The sequence below is a fragment of the Lutra lutra genome, chromosome 1 (genome assembly GCF_902655055.1).
Source record: "Lutra lutra chromosome 1, mLutLut1.2, whole genome shotgun sequence".
NCBI lineage: Eukaryota > Metazoa > Chordata > Mammalia > Carnivora > Mustelidae > Lutra > Lutra lutra.
The window spans coordinates 70,197,980-70,211,060 of record NC_062278.1 but is presented as its reverse complement, the minus strand read 5'-3'; the positions used below and the strand labels follow the sequence as shown (position 1 = coordinate 70,211,060).

General features: G+C 34.6%; 1 protein-coding gene across 4 annotated transcripts in view; it reads right to left on the bottom strand.

Annotated features, from left to right (window-relative positions):
* The window catches only part of TRPC1 (transient receptor potential cation channel subfamily C member 1), a 72,608-nt gene that overhangs the window by 44,111 nt on the left and 15,416 nt on the right, over window positions 1-13,081 (bottom strand). For 2 of the 4 annotated variants that reach the window (XM_047726855.1, XM_047726876.1), the window contains 2 exons: window positions 11,171-11,272; window positions 5,914-6,116 (listed from right to left, as the gene is read on the bottom strand). In XM_047726855.1, coding sequence (XP_047582811.1) covers window positions 5,914-6,116; window positions 11,171-11,272 — 305 coding nt within the window. The remainder of the gene's footprint in view (window positions 1-5,913; window positions 6,117-11,170; window positions 11,273-13,081) is intronic. The other 2 variants (XM_047726865.1, XM_047726886.1) reach the window with 1 other exon arrangement.

Below are 13,081 nucleotides of genomic sequence, written 5' to 3'. Positions count from 1 at the left end.
ACTTATTTATTTGAGGAGAGAGAGCAAGAATGCAAAAGTGGGGTAGGGAGAAGCAGACTCCCTACTGAGCAGGGAACCCAATCCAGGGCTCCATATCAGGATGCTGGGATCATGACCTGAGCTGAAGGCAGACACTTAAACGACTGGGCCACGCAGGTTCTCCTCAATTAAGTTATTTTAAAAATACAGTATTCTCCAATAATTAATTAATTTAGAAATTAAATTAGAAATCACCAGAAGGAAGAAATCTGGGAAATCCCAAAATACATGAAAGTACAACAGCACAGTTTGAAATAACCCATGAATTAAAAGAATAAAAAGACAAGCCACAGGCTGGGAGAAAATATTTGCAAAAAATCTATCTGATAAAGGACCCTGCATATAAATTATATAAAAAACTCTTAAAACACAACAATAAGAAAACAATCCAATTTAAAAATAGGCAAGAGATCTGAACAGACATCTCACAAAAGAAGATATACAGATGGCAAAGAAGCATATAGAAATGTACATCATACATCACTAGGGAATGGCAATTAAAGCAACAATGAGATACCATACCAATACACACACATTAGAAAGGCTAAAATTCAACCCTGACAGTATCAAATGCTGATCAGGATGTGGAACAACATGAGAACTTCATTCATTGTTGGTAGGAATGCTGAAGTGCAGGCACTTTGCAAGACAGTTTGGAAGTTTCTTATATTCTTACCTTATGATCCAGCAATCACACTTCTTGATATTTATCTAATTAAGTTGAAAACTTATGTCCACACAAAAACCTGTACATGAATGTTTATAACAGCTTTATTTATAACTTCCAAAACTTGGAAGCAATCAAGCTGTCTTTCAATAGGTGAATAAACTGTAGTACCTTCATACAATGGAATATTATTCAGTGTTAAAAAGAAATGTAATGTCAATCCATGAAAACACATGAAGGAAACCTAAATGCATATTCCTAAGTGAAAGAAGCCAATATGAAAAGGCTATAAACTATATTATTCCAATCATATGACATTACAGAGAAAAGTTAAAACCAGAGACAGTTAAAAAAAAAAATTAGTGTTTGCCAAGGGTTTGGGGGTAAGGGAGGGCTAAATAAGGGTAATGTAGGGGATCTTTAGGGCAGTAAAACTATTTCCTATGATACTATAAATAGAAAATTCCAAATAGAAACTCCAGAACCAAGAATCTTAAGGCAAGGATATTCACTCTTACTAACTTACATTCAATATCACACTGGAGGTTCTAGCCAGTGCAATAAGGCAAGAAAAATGAAGGACTAAAGATTGGAAAAGAATTAAAACTTCCTCTACTTGAGAACATATAATCTTATATATAAAAAAATCTTTAGGAAGCTAAAAAGCAAACAAACAAAAAGCCCTATTAGAATAAATGAGTTTAGGAAAAACAAGATACAAAACCAGTGTACAAAAAAATCTGTTTTATTTCTATATACTAGCAACAAACCATCTGCAAATGAAATTAAGAAAGCAATTCATGTGCAACATTATCAAAACAAATAAAATACTTAGGAATAAATTGTAAAAAAAGAAGCACAAGATCAATACACTGAAGACTAGAAAACATTGCTGAAAGTAATAAGGAAGGTCTAATAAAATAGAGAGATATACCATATTCATAGGTTGAAAGATTAATATTATTAAAAATAGCAATTCTCTCCAAATTGGTTTAATGGAAACCCTCTTAAAAATCCAAGCAAGTATTTTTGTAAAAATTGATAACTCATTCTAAACTTTATTTGAAATGCAAAGTGCACAACCTAGCAAAAATAAAAAAATTAAAAAAAAAAAGATGAAAGATGAAAGACTTACATTAACTCATTTTATTTTGTTTCAAGTTTTTATTTAAATTCCAGTTAGCTAATGTATGGTGTATTATTAGTTTCAGAAGTAGAATTTAGAGATTCATTGCTTACATATAACACCCAATGCTCTGGGCTCCTGGGAGGTTCAGTTGGTTGGGTGTCTGCCTTCTACTTGAGTCATGATCCTGGGGTCCTGGCATCGAGTCCCACACTGGGCTCCCTGTTCCATAGGAAGTCTGCTTCTCCCTCTGCCCTTCCCCCCTGCTTGTACTCAATCTCTCTCTCACGCACACAAAAATAAATAAAAATCTTAAAAAACCAAACAAACACCCAGTGCTCATCACAAGGGCCTTCCTTAATACCCATCACCCATATAACCCATCCCCCTGCCCACCTCCCCTTCAACAACCCTCAGTTTGTTTTCTATAGTTAAGAGTCTGAGTAGACACTTCATCAAAGAAGATAGATTAATGGCATATAAACACATGATAAAATGCTTGATATTATAAGGCATAAGGGAAATGCAAATAAAAACCACAATGAAATACTACTATACTTCTGCTAAAATGGCTATGATCAAAAAAAACTAACAATATAAAGTTGGTGACCATGTGGAGGAACTGAAAGCATCACATATCACAGTGAGAATGTAAAATGCCACAATCACTTTGGAAAACAGTTTGGCAGTTACTTAAAAAATTAAACATAATACTTAACATACAACCCAGCAATTCCACTCCTAGCTATCTACCTAACAGAAATTAAAAAAAAAAAAAGTCCACAAAAAGACTTGTATGTGAATGTTCACTGCCAAAAACTAGAAACAACTCAAATGTCCGTCAACTAGTGAATGTATAAACAAAAGATTCATCCTTACAATGATATACTACTCAACAATAAAAAGGAATAAACTGGGGCACCTGGGTGGCTCAGTGGGTTAAAGCCTCTGCCTTCAGCTCAGGTCATGATCCCAGGGTCCTGGGATCGAGCCCCGCATCGGGCTCTCTGCTTAGCAGGGAGCCTGCTTCCCCCTCTCTCTCTACCTGCCTCTCTGCCTGCTTATGATCTCTGTCTGTCAAATAAATAAATAAATAGCTTTCAAACTAGTATTACTAGAGCCTCATAGTTCACTGATTTTCTCAATGCCAAATCCTACTTTTTTAGCCAAGCTGTACAAATTCAATTGCTTTCAAGGGTGAAGTGGGTTATAATATGAGTAAAGTTGAGTATACTTTGGGCTTACAGGCATTCAAACTCAAAACTATAAAAATCACTATGCAGTTTAAACAAGGCGCTTCTCAACTTTTTAAAAACTTTGTCTTTCTTTGATAGACAATAAAGATTTCAAATATTCCTTTAAAGTTATTCAAAATTTCACAACACATCGAATAATTGAGACTAAAACCAAATCATAGCAATTATATTACTGAAAATGTTTTTCTAAACTACAATGGTCCATAACCCTTCCCTACCCCATTTAAAATTATGGCCCCTGGGGCATCTGAGTGACTGGGTTGGTTAAGCGGCTGCCTTTAACCCCAGGGTCAGCAGGGAGTCTGCTTCTCCAACTGCCCCTCACCCCACTCGTGTTCTCTCTCATTCCCTTTCAAATAAATATAAAAATTTTAACAATAATTTAAAAAAAGTAAGATAAAATAATCACCCCTAAGGGGTGCCTGGGTGGTTCAGTCAGTTAAAGGTCTGCCTTTGGCTCAAGTCATGATCCCAGGGTCCTAGGATCAAGCCTGGAGTCTGGCTCCCTGCTAAGTGGGGAGTCTGCTTCTCCGCCTTCCTCTACCTCCCTTCCCACCCCCTGGCTTGTGCTGTCTCTCAAATACATGAAATCTTTAAAAATAAATATATAAATAATAAAATAAAATTACTGCCCCTCGATCTTATCATCACCTGAAACTTCAGCATCTCTAAAATTTAAAAACCAGTAACTTTATATAGACTGCCTCACTTCTTTATTGCCAGGATATTGGCTCTTCAACTTCACCAAAACCTTCACCCATATCTCTTTTTACTCATGTTGTTACCCTCTTTTCTTCAGTAAGTCTACTTAGCAATTCCAAGAAATGACTTGTAGCCAAGATATTTGCCCTGTTTTCCCAAATATCAACAATAAACTCTCAAACTTTTCTGTAAATACACCATACCATTTGGAGTTCCCTGAATAAACCACAACCACATACTGTATTTTCTGCATAAAACAACCTTTTTATTTTTTTAAGATTTATTTATTTATATATTTACTTATTTATTTATTTGAGTGGGTGTGTGGTAGGGAGGTAGCAAAAGAGAAAATTTCCCCACTGAGCGAAGAGCCAACATGGGGCTCGATCCCATGACCCTGAAAGCATGACCAGAGCCAAAATCAAGAGTCAGAGACTTAACCAACTGAGCCACCCAGGGGCCCCTCTTTTATTTTTATTCATACCTAAAGACCAAGCTCATGCCACCAGCTCCTCTAAAAGCTTTTAGAACAAAGCTTTTTCCCCACCTGAAACAGAACCAGGCTTAGTGTTCTCTCTAGCCCCAATTCCTACAACCTCAGCTGCTTCAACTACACACATATTTAATAAGCATACAATTTAGAAATACTTATATATATTTTTTTTAATAAAGATTTTTATTTATTTATTTGACAGAGAGATCACAAGCAGGAAGAGAGACAGGCAGAGAGAGAGGAGGAAGCAGGCTCCCTGCCGAGCAGAGAGCCCGATGCGGGGCTCGATCCCAGGACTCCGAGATCATGACCTGAGCCGAAGGCAGCGGCTCAACCCACTGAGCCACCCAGGCGCCCCTAGAAATACTTATATTTAATATATTTTTTAAAGATTTTATTTATTTGACAGAGAGAGATCATAAGTAGAGAGAGAGAGAGAGAGAGAGAGAGAGAGAGGAGGAGGAGGAAGCAGGCTCCCTGCCCAGCAAAGAACCCGATGTGGGACTCGATCCCAGGACCCTGAGATCATGACCTGAGCCAAGGGCAGAGGCTCAACCCACTGAGCCACCCAGGCAGCCCTACTTATATTTAATATTAATAAAGGATTTTAAAACTAGAAGAAGCCTTAAAGATCATTTCTGCTTGTCATTTTACAGACTAGTCATTTTAAAACTCAAAAGTTAAATGGTATAGCCTTAACTATCAATGAGATCTTAAACCCCTCCCCCAGGTCTCAATGAAACTTGAAAATAGAAAAACTTTCCAGTTCAACCTCTGCAAATAAACATTAAATTGATTCCCAGGAGACTTTCTCAATTTATGGATCTGTGACTATCTGTCAATCCACCAAAGATCTGTCCTTAAGGGAAGGAAGGAGTAAGGGTGAATAGCTTGCAGCTTTAAGGCTAATTTCACATACTGTAAAAACAGTTTGTCAAGGGGCTACTTAGGACTTCTAGACCACATTTCCCATAGTAAATGTTATATTTGATGTAATTTCAACTATATTTGATTACTACGCAGGTAATATATATATGAAGACTTAAGCTGAAAATGAGATTCTTAAGTCTAGCCCAAAACTTTATACAACATGCCCATGTGTGTGCTCTTGCTCAGCCTGTCTGAGTTGGGATACTTTCTTGTTCATTTTCTCCTCAGCTGTTCTTACTTTTTTGACTGGGGAGAAAGGGAAGAGAAAAAGATTTAAATATTGTGTGAAAAGGGAAGTAAGAGGCATAACAAGTTAAGTATTTAGTCAGATAGAACATATTTTTTATTTCCTTGTAAATAAGATAAGAAGGGGTATCTCCACCCCTTCCACTATTTGGAAATTCTCTTAGCTTAATAAACTCTGCTTTTAAAAAGTAAATAGCGTCTCCAAGACCCACCAGCAGAAGTACAAGGTAAACCTTATTCAAATTTGAAGACTTTTCCTAACTACATATCATTTAGTAAACACTTCTAAAAAATGTAAAACTCATATTAACCAAAGAATTAGAAGTTTAGTTTTCATAAGCCATTCCAGTACCATATTTCTTAAAAGCCGCATAGAAAGAAAAACAACAAAAATTTCATGGACATATACCTTAGTAAATTGCACATCTATTTATCAAAACCTTAACTTTCTAACCTGGAATGTCGGAGGCTATCTTTTTTGTTTTTTGCAGAACACAACGTGCATTCACAGCCAACTGCATGGGGCTTGGGTAGAGACACATCCTGTTTTAACAGCATTGTAAGAATTTCATAGTTGTTACGATGAGCAGCCAAAATGACAGGTGCAACATCCATAGTTGTTGAATACTCAGGATTCTGAATTCGTTCCATTAGTTTCTGAAAAATATTTATATAAATGTATAAAATTATTATTTGTGACTTCAAAATAATATATTTATCTGAAAATGAAATGAAAAAATCAGAAGGCACAAAGAATATAAGAATTATTTTTAAAAATATGATAAACATTTTACCAGGACTCAACTTGTTTTGAAAACTTATAACTCAATATTAATTAATAAATGCAATATAATCATGACAGACAAAAATCTTCAATAGGACACATTCATACAACTAGAGTCCTGCTTTCCTAACAAAGAAGAAGTGAGGATACCTAGAGAAATACTTTAGGGAAAAGTGTTTCATTTTCACAAGATTATGGAAGCATGCATGACAAGGATAAAGAACAAGAATCTTAGAAAAAGAATATAAAGGAAAAAACAGAAATGTTAAAAATAGGCAGAGTATAAATGCATGAGAAAAACTTAAAAATTCCAACTTTATGGAAACCTTGTCACGTTAATAGCAATGAAGCTACCTGAAAAGAGTAAGTAAATAGGAAGCACTCTTCATTTTGTGTAATTCTCTACATATTCCCAATCACTACCTATACTATTTCCTGTTAAAAATGCACAAAAACACTAACAATAATAACTACTATTCATGAGTCCTGGGACTGTTAGGCACTTTACATTTATCATCTCATTTAATCCCCAAAATGCCTGCAAAATTGAACATTATAATCCCCATGAAGAAACTGAGGCTCAGAGAAGTTAACACGCCCAAGCTACACAACAGAGTGGCAAAATGCAGATCAGAACTCATGTCCATATTACACCAGAGCCTGAGCTGCTTTCCCTACATGGGCTCATGGGCCTGCTAATGGCATGACATGAGGAAGGAAACATAAGTAAACAAAGAACCAGGGTTAAATAAAAAGATTGACTGATTTATGACTATTGCATATTCTTCCCAATACTTCTCACTTTTTCACATGGCTTTTCCTGAGAGCTGTTTGATTCCATTGCATAAACTTATCAAGTTCATAGGGTTTTTTGGGTAATTTTTATTAACGTTATAAAAGTAGTACACACATATTTTAAAATATCTGAAAAATAGAGAAAAGCAGAAAGAAGTATAAAAATTCCCATATTCCTACTATGCAAAATACATTTTACAGTGTCTCCTTCCAGTTCTTTCTCTATTATACCTCCTTTTAAGGACATCTTTGGCATAAGTGATTTGGCATTGATGATTAAAAACAATGGTCCTTGCTATTTTGAAATTCAATGCTTCTAATAATTTCATAAAACAATAGCCCAGAATTTCTGGGAAATAAAATTCATGTGTAGACCTAGCATGTAATTTAAGAAAATTCATAGACCTATGTTCAAGATATTTTGTTTTGCTTATTTAAATAACACTACCACAAACATCTTTATGAATACAGCTTTTTTGAAATTTAGGATAAACTCATTAACCACAGAACCCCTGAAGTGCAATAATAGGTCTAAAGGCCATGAATAGTTTTGAAGCTTTTGATATAGATCACTGAAGTTCTTTTCATAGTTTATATTACCAATAATATACGAATGTACCCATTTCACACTCAAGGTTCACTCACCAGCACTAGGCATGGTCATTCCCAATTTATGAGTGAAAAAATACTTTACTTTCCTTTGATTACTGGCTAAGTTCTAGTATTTTCCAACATCCTTAGCTTTTAACCCTTCTTTTATGAATAGTTTCTTTATATACTTCCCATTATTTCCTGGAAACTTCAAATTAAAGAATTTATTTAAAAATAACAAAGAGGGGCGCCTGGGTGGCTCAGTGGGTTAAAGCCTCTGTCTTCAGCTCAGGTCATGATCTCAGAGTCCTGGGATTGAGCCCCACATCGGGCTCTCTGCTCAAGCAAGGAGCCTGCTTCCTCCTCTCTTTCTTTGCCTGCTTCTCTGCCTACTTGTGATCTCTGTCTGTCAAATAAATAAATAAAAATATTTAAAAAATAAAAATAAATAAAAATAACAAAGAAATCTAAAAATTTAGCCCTTTCTCCCCTTATTACTGGTTATAAAGAAAATTGTATCTAAATAATGTTCACATTTTTCCTATAAAATATACTTGACTACATGAAAAACATTATTAGAAGATTAAAATTCATTATTTCATTGTTCATAATATAATCTACATACTATCAAAAAACCAACTTGTATTTGAAAATCAAAATTTAGGGCGCCTGGGTGGCTCAGTGGGTTGGGCCGCTGCCTTCGGCTCAGGTCATGATCTCAGGGTCCTGGGATCGAGTCCCGCATCGGGCTCTCTGCTCAGCAGGGAGCCTGCTTCCCTCTCTCTCTCTCTCTCTCTGCTTGCCTCTCTGTCTACTTGTGATCTCTCTCTGTCAAATAAATAAATAAAATCTTTAAAAAAAAAAAAGAAAAAAGAAAATCAAAATTTATCAATAATTTTGATAAGCTAAGAATACAGAATTCACTGAAATCATAAAAAAAGTATATAAAAATATTTGACATTATCTGTCAAGAAGTATTAAGGCTCTTAAAATAGGATCTTGCCATCACTGAAAGTACTCAAGCAAAGGCTGGATACCCCTTTTCGTTAGAAATGAAGTACAAAGTGTTCTTTCACTGAGTAGGTGAAGACTGCCAGAGCCTTACAATTCAAGAGTCGACTGGTGGTGCTAATGGTGATGAAATAATGTCAGCCAGTTGCTCCAATACCCTGGCATACTACACCCCCCTCTCCCTGCCAAGAAAGTAAATGGATAAAAAGGCTACAAGGTGGAATAAGTATACCAAAATATAACAATGACTGCAAGACAGAGGACAGAAAATCGAATAGGATTCTAGGTATTTCTGATTATTTGGACAAGGGCTATATTCTTAGCCTTTTTTCCTTTTCCTTTTGGTTTCTTATCACCACTTAACCTAGTTGGTTCTACCATCTAGAGCAAGTCATGCTTACACATACTTTCTAATACCTAAATGAAAGTAAAAGATTTCAGCTAATGTCTGATAAAGTATGCAATTTAGCAGAGCTTCTCATTGTTCTCAGACAATGGCAGATAATCCACAACTAATTTATAATTCTTTCTTAAAATGGTGTTTTTCTTCAGAGGATAGCCAGTTTACACTATCAGCAATTATTTAAACTACTTGTTTTACTACATCCTCACCAATAATGAATGTTGTAATTTTTAAATTTTGAAATATAACAAATATCTCATTTTAGAGTAGAATTTATCTGATCATTAGTGACTGTCTTAAAAACTTAAATAAGGAAAATTAAAAGGAGTAAGGAAAAAATATCCTTAATTTAGCAATGAGATGACTGCTGTTAGATAACATTTTGCTACATTTGCATACAGTTCCTTGTCTGTGCATCTTTTTAACATTGGCTCATATTATATGTCCAGTTTACTATTCTCATTTTTTTCACCTTCCTAAGTCATATTTATTCAGGTTCCTAAATATTCTTTTAAAAATGTCATTTTAATATATATGTGACTTTCACTATTTCCAATCTTTTATCTGGGGATGTTTAAATTGGGTCACATGGTTTTTTCATTGCTATAAGTAAGATCACAATTAACATTTTTCTCCCCATTTCTGACAGTTCCTAGAAGGGGAAAGCACTAGGTTAAAGAACATGAACAGCTTTCTTATTTATGACACACTCTGCCAAACTCCTTTCCAAAATACCCTCCCCACCAATTTGTGTTAGACTGTACTACTCTTTTGCCATCAATGATAATTATTTTCAAAAATATTTACTAATTTGCATTCAAACAATGACCAAACAATGGAGAGCCCAAATAGCCACTGACTGGTGAATGGATAAAGAAGAGCTATATATAATGCAATATTACCCAGCCATTGAAAAGAATGAAAACGTGACATTGAATGATATGGATGGAGCTAGAGCATATTATATTAAGTGAAATGAGTCAGTCAGTCAAAGACGAATACCATATGATTTCACTCATATATGGAATTTAAAAACAGATGAATGTATGGGAAGGGAGGGAAAAAGGCAGGAGGGAAATGAACCATAAGAGACTCTTAATGACAGAAAAAAAACTGAGGGTTGATGGAAGGATGTGGGTGGGTAGTGGGCTAGATAGGTGATGGGTATTAAGGAGGGCACTTGTGATACACACTGTGTTATATGTAAGTGATGAGTCACTGAATTCTACTCCTGAAACCAACATTACACTATATGTTAACTAAAATTTAAATAAGTAAATCTTTGCTAATTTGATGAGCAAAATTTGGTATTTCATATCTTACTAGTATTAAGTTTTAATGTCTTATATTTTCTTTTCTGAGACTTTTTTTGGTGTCCTTTACTGATCCTGGTGTTTTTCATCAATTTTTCAATTATTAAGATTATGAGGGGCGCCCGGGTGGCTCAGTGGGTTGAGCCGCTGCCTTAGGCTCAGGTCATGATCTCAGAGTCATGGGATCGAGCCCCGCGTCGGGCTCTCTGCTCGGCAGGGAGCCTGCTTCCTCCTCTCTCTGCCTGCCTCTCTGCCTGCTTGTGATCTCTCTGTCAAATAAATAAATAAATAAATCTTTAAAAAAAGATTATGAATTTGTGATATATTTTGAAAATATCTTTGCCAGTTATCCATCCACTTTCTAAATTCTGCTCGATGTCTGAATTCCAGAAATTTAACTTCTATACAGCCAAAGGCTATGCCATTGCTTTTTATGATTAGAAAGTCTTTCCACTCATAATCAGTTAAATATTCACCTACCAGTTTTATGGTTTCACTGTTTATGTTTAATTCTTAAATCCATTTGGAAATTAATCTGTATTTTCAACCTAATCTATAGAATATCCAAAACTAAAAATATTGGTCCACACTGACAAAATTATGAAAATATCACTAATTTTAAAAAGGTTTCCTGAAAGCAAAATTAATTATTCCTGCAAGTATCTACTTACTTGAAGGCAATATTTTACAGAGTAAAAAAAAAAATCTATTTCTTTAAAACAAAATAAATTTAGGGGAAGAAAAAAATGGCAATGGGGCAGGAGATCTATTTTGGTTCAAAAATCCAAATTAATAAATATTTAAGAGTACTAACTACTATAGTTGGTCTTGATGATCGTTTTGGTCGATGATTAAGTAGTATATCAACAGCTCCCACTACTTCAGAGTCGATTGCCACCAAAAGTGCATCTGCGGACTTTAAAAAAAAAAAAGGTTAAAAATGAAAATGGAGGATAAAAAGGTAAACTATTTATTTTTACTAATTCTTAAATAAAACTTTCTTTAAATTTAAACTGTAGTATATACAGTAATACTAAATTTTTTAAAATTTAGACTGTCCAAATAGTACATTTGCTTGCCTTAGCAGTACTTTTGTGTACCATAAAACATACAAATTTCTGTCCTGGTTTCACAAAAAAAATAAATGGTTGCTATAAGTGTTTATTAGTGAAACACTGCTGATCCATGGAGTATTCAAAGCTGAAATTTCTTTTCAAGACCTCTACTTGTGAACTTTGAACCAAAAAGAAAATCTTAACATTCCAGATCTTTAAAGAAATTGCCAAGAACTATTACTACTGATAAAGGATTATGTTCGTTCTAATAAAAATGACCATCAGGGCAACCATGAGGATAGGGGAGCTCTCTGGTCTCAACTTTAAAATATACATGGCTAACTGAAATGTTACAAATTTGACATTAATATTAGCAATCTTATCAAGTAAAAGCTGTAAAAAACTAAACTACCAATGTCCTTGGAGACAAGAGGGAGAAGTGACTTTACAGTTTTACTCCCAAAGTGTCATTCATTTTGAAATTCCAACTTTGATGGAGGAAAAAGTAAACAGAAGCTGAGCATTTGGGACTTTCCAACCTTGTAACAAAGTCGACAGTCCTATTATGATACTTGGCAACTGTGACACCAGGTTTTTGGGTTTCTTTTGGTTTTGTTCTACTCTGTTTTGTTTTAAGGAAAACCATAAAGGCAGAAGGGAAACATGGGGACAAATAACTATTTAATCTAAGAAAGTGCCCTGATTACTTTCAATCTGTACATTTTAAAAACTGTTAGAATCTTTAACAACCATTTACATCAACTTTCTCCTCTTGAAAATGAAACTACATCAGATCTTTAGTATTCTTGGAACCGAAAGAATAAAGCTTCTATATACTTTATCTAGATGTCAAAAATAGGACTAAAAACAACAGGCTTTACCTGGATACCTAAAAATAGGAAATAGCACCCCAAAGAAAGAACTGGGGGCCACATTCAACTATTAGGAACCATCTATGTATTCCCACAGGAGAAACTCCCCACCCCAATGAGAAACTTTATTTTTTATTCCTTAAAACTTTTAAGGTTCACTGGGCTGTAGCCTATTTAAATCTAGCATCATTATCCCGCTTTGCAAATATTTCTCTTCAATTTTTACCATACTTGGTCAGATGAAGCAAACAAAAAGGATTACATGTTCATTACTACTAAACATTTCATTTATGATAAATTTTAACTTATAAAGCTAACTATGGTAATGCTATGACTCTCCACGTCAAAATACCAGTCAACTCCAACCATTCAACACAGCCATGGATCTAACTGCAAATTTCAAAAAAAAAAACCAAAAACACAAACTATACTGAGTTGTCATAAACTAACTTCATGGGCATTATTTCCCAGAAGGAATTGTCTCAACCACACTAAGAGCTGTCTATAAAGGCAGGATATTTTTCCCCCAAATATTCTTCACATCTTTATTGAATAAAGAAACAGATTACAACTAACAAAGTAGAAAGAAATGAAGAAAAAATTACTAAAAGCCAACTACTGAAAAGATAAAGTATCAGTATAGCAAAACAACTATCAATACAGAGCAGTGAGAAGCAATTTAACGTAAGGACAAACATGTTAATAGCTTCAGATTATACAAAGCCAAGTGAAACAATTATATTCTCAATGATTCCCACTTACGATGGTAAAGTTAAACTATATTCAGATACACTATTT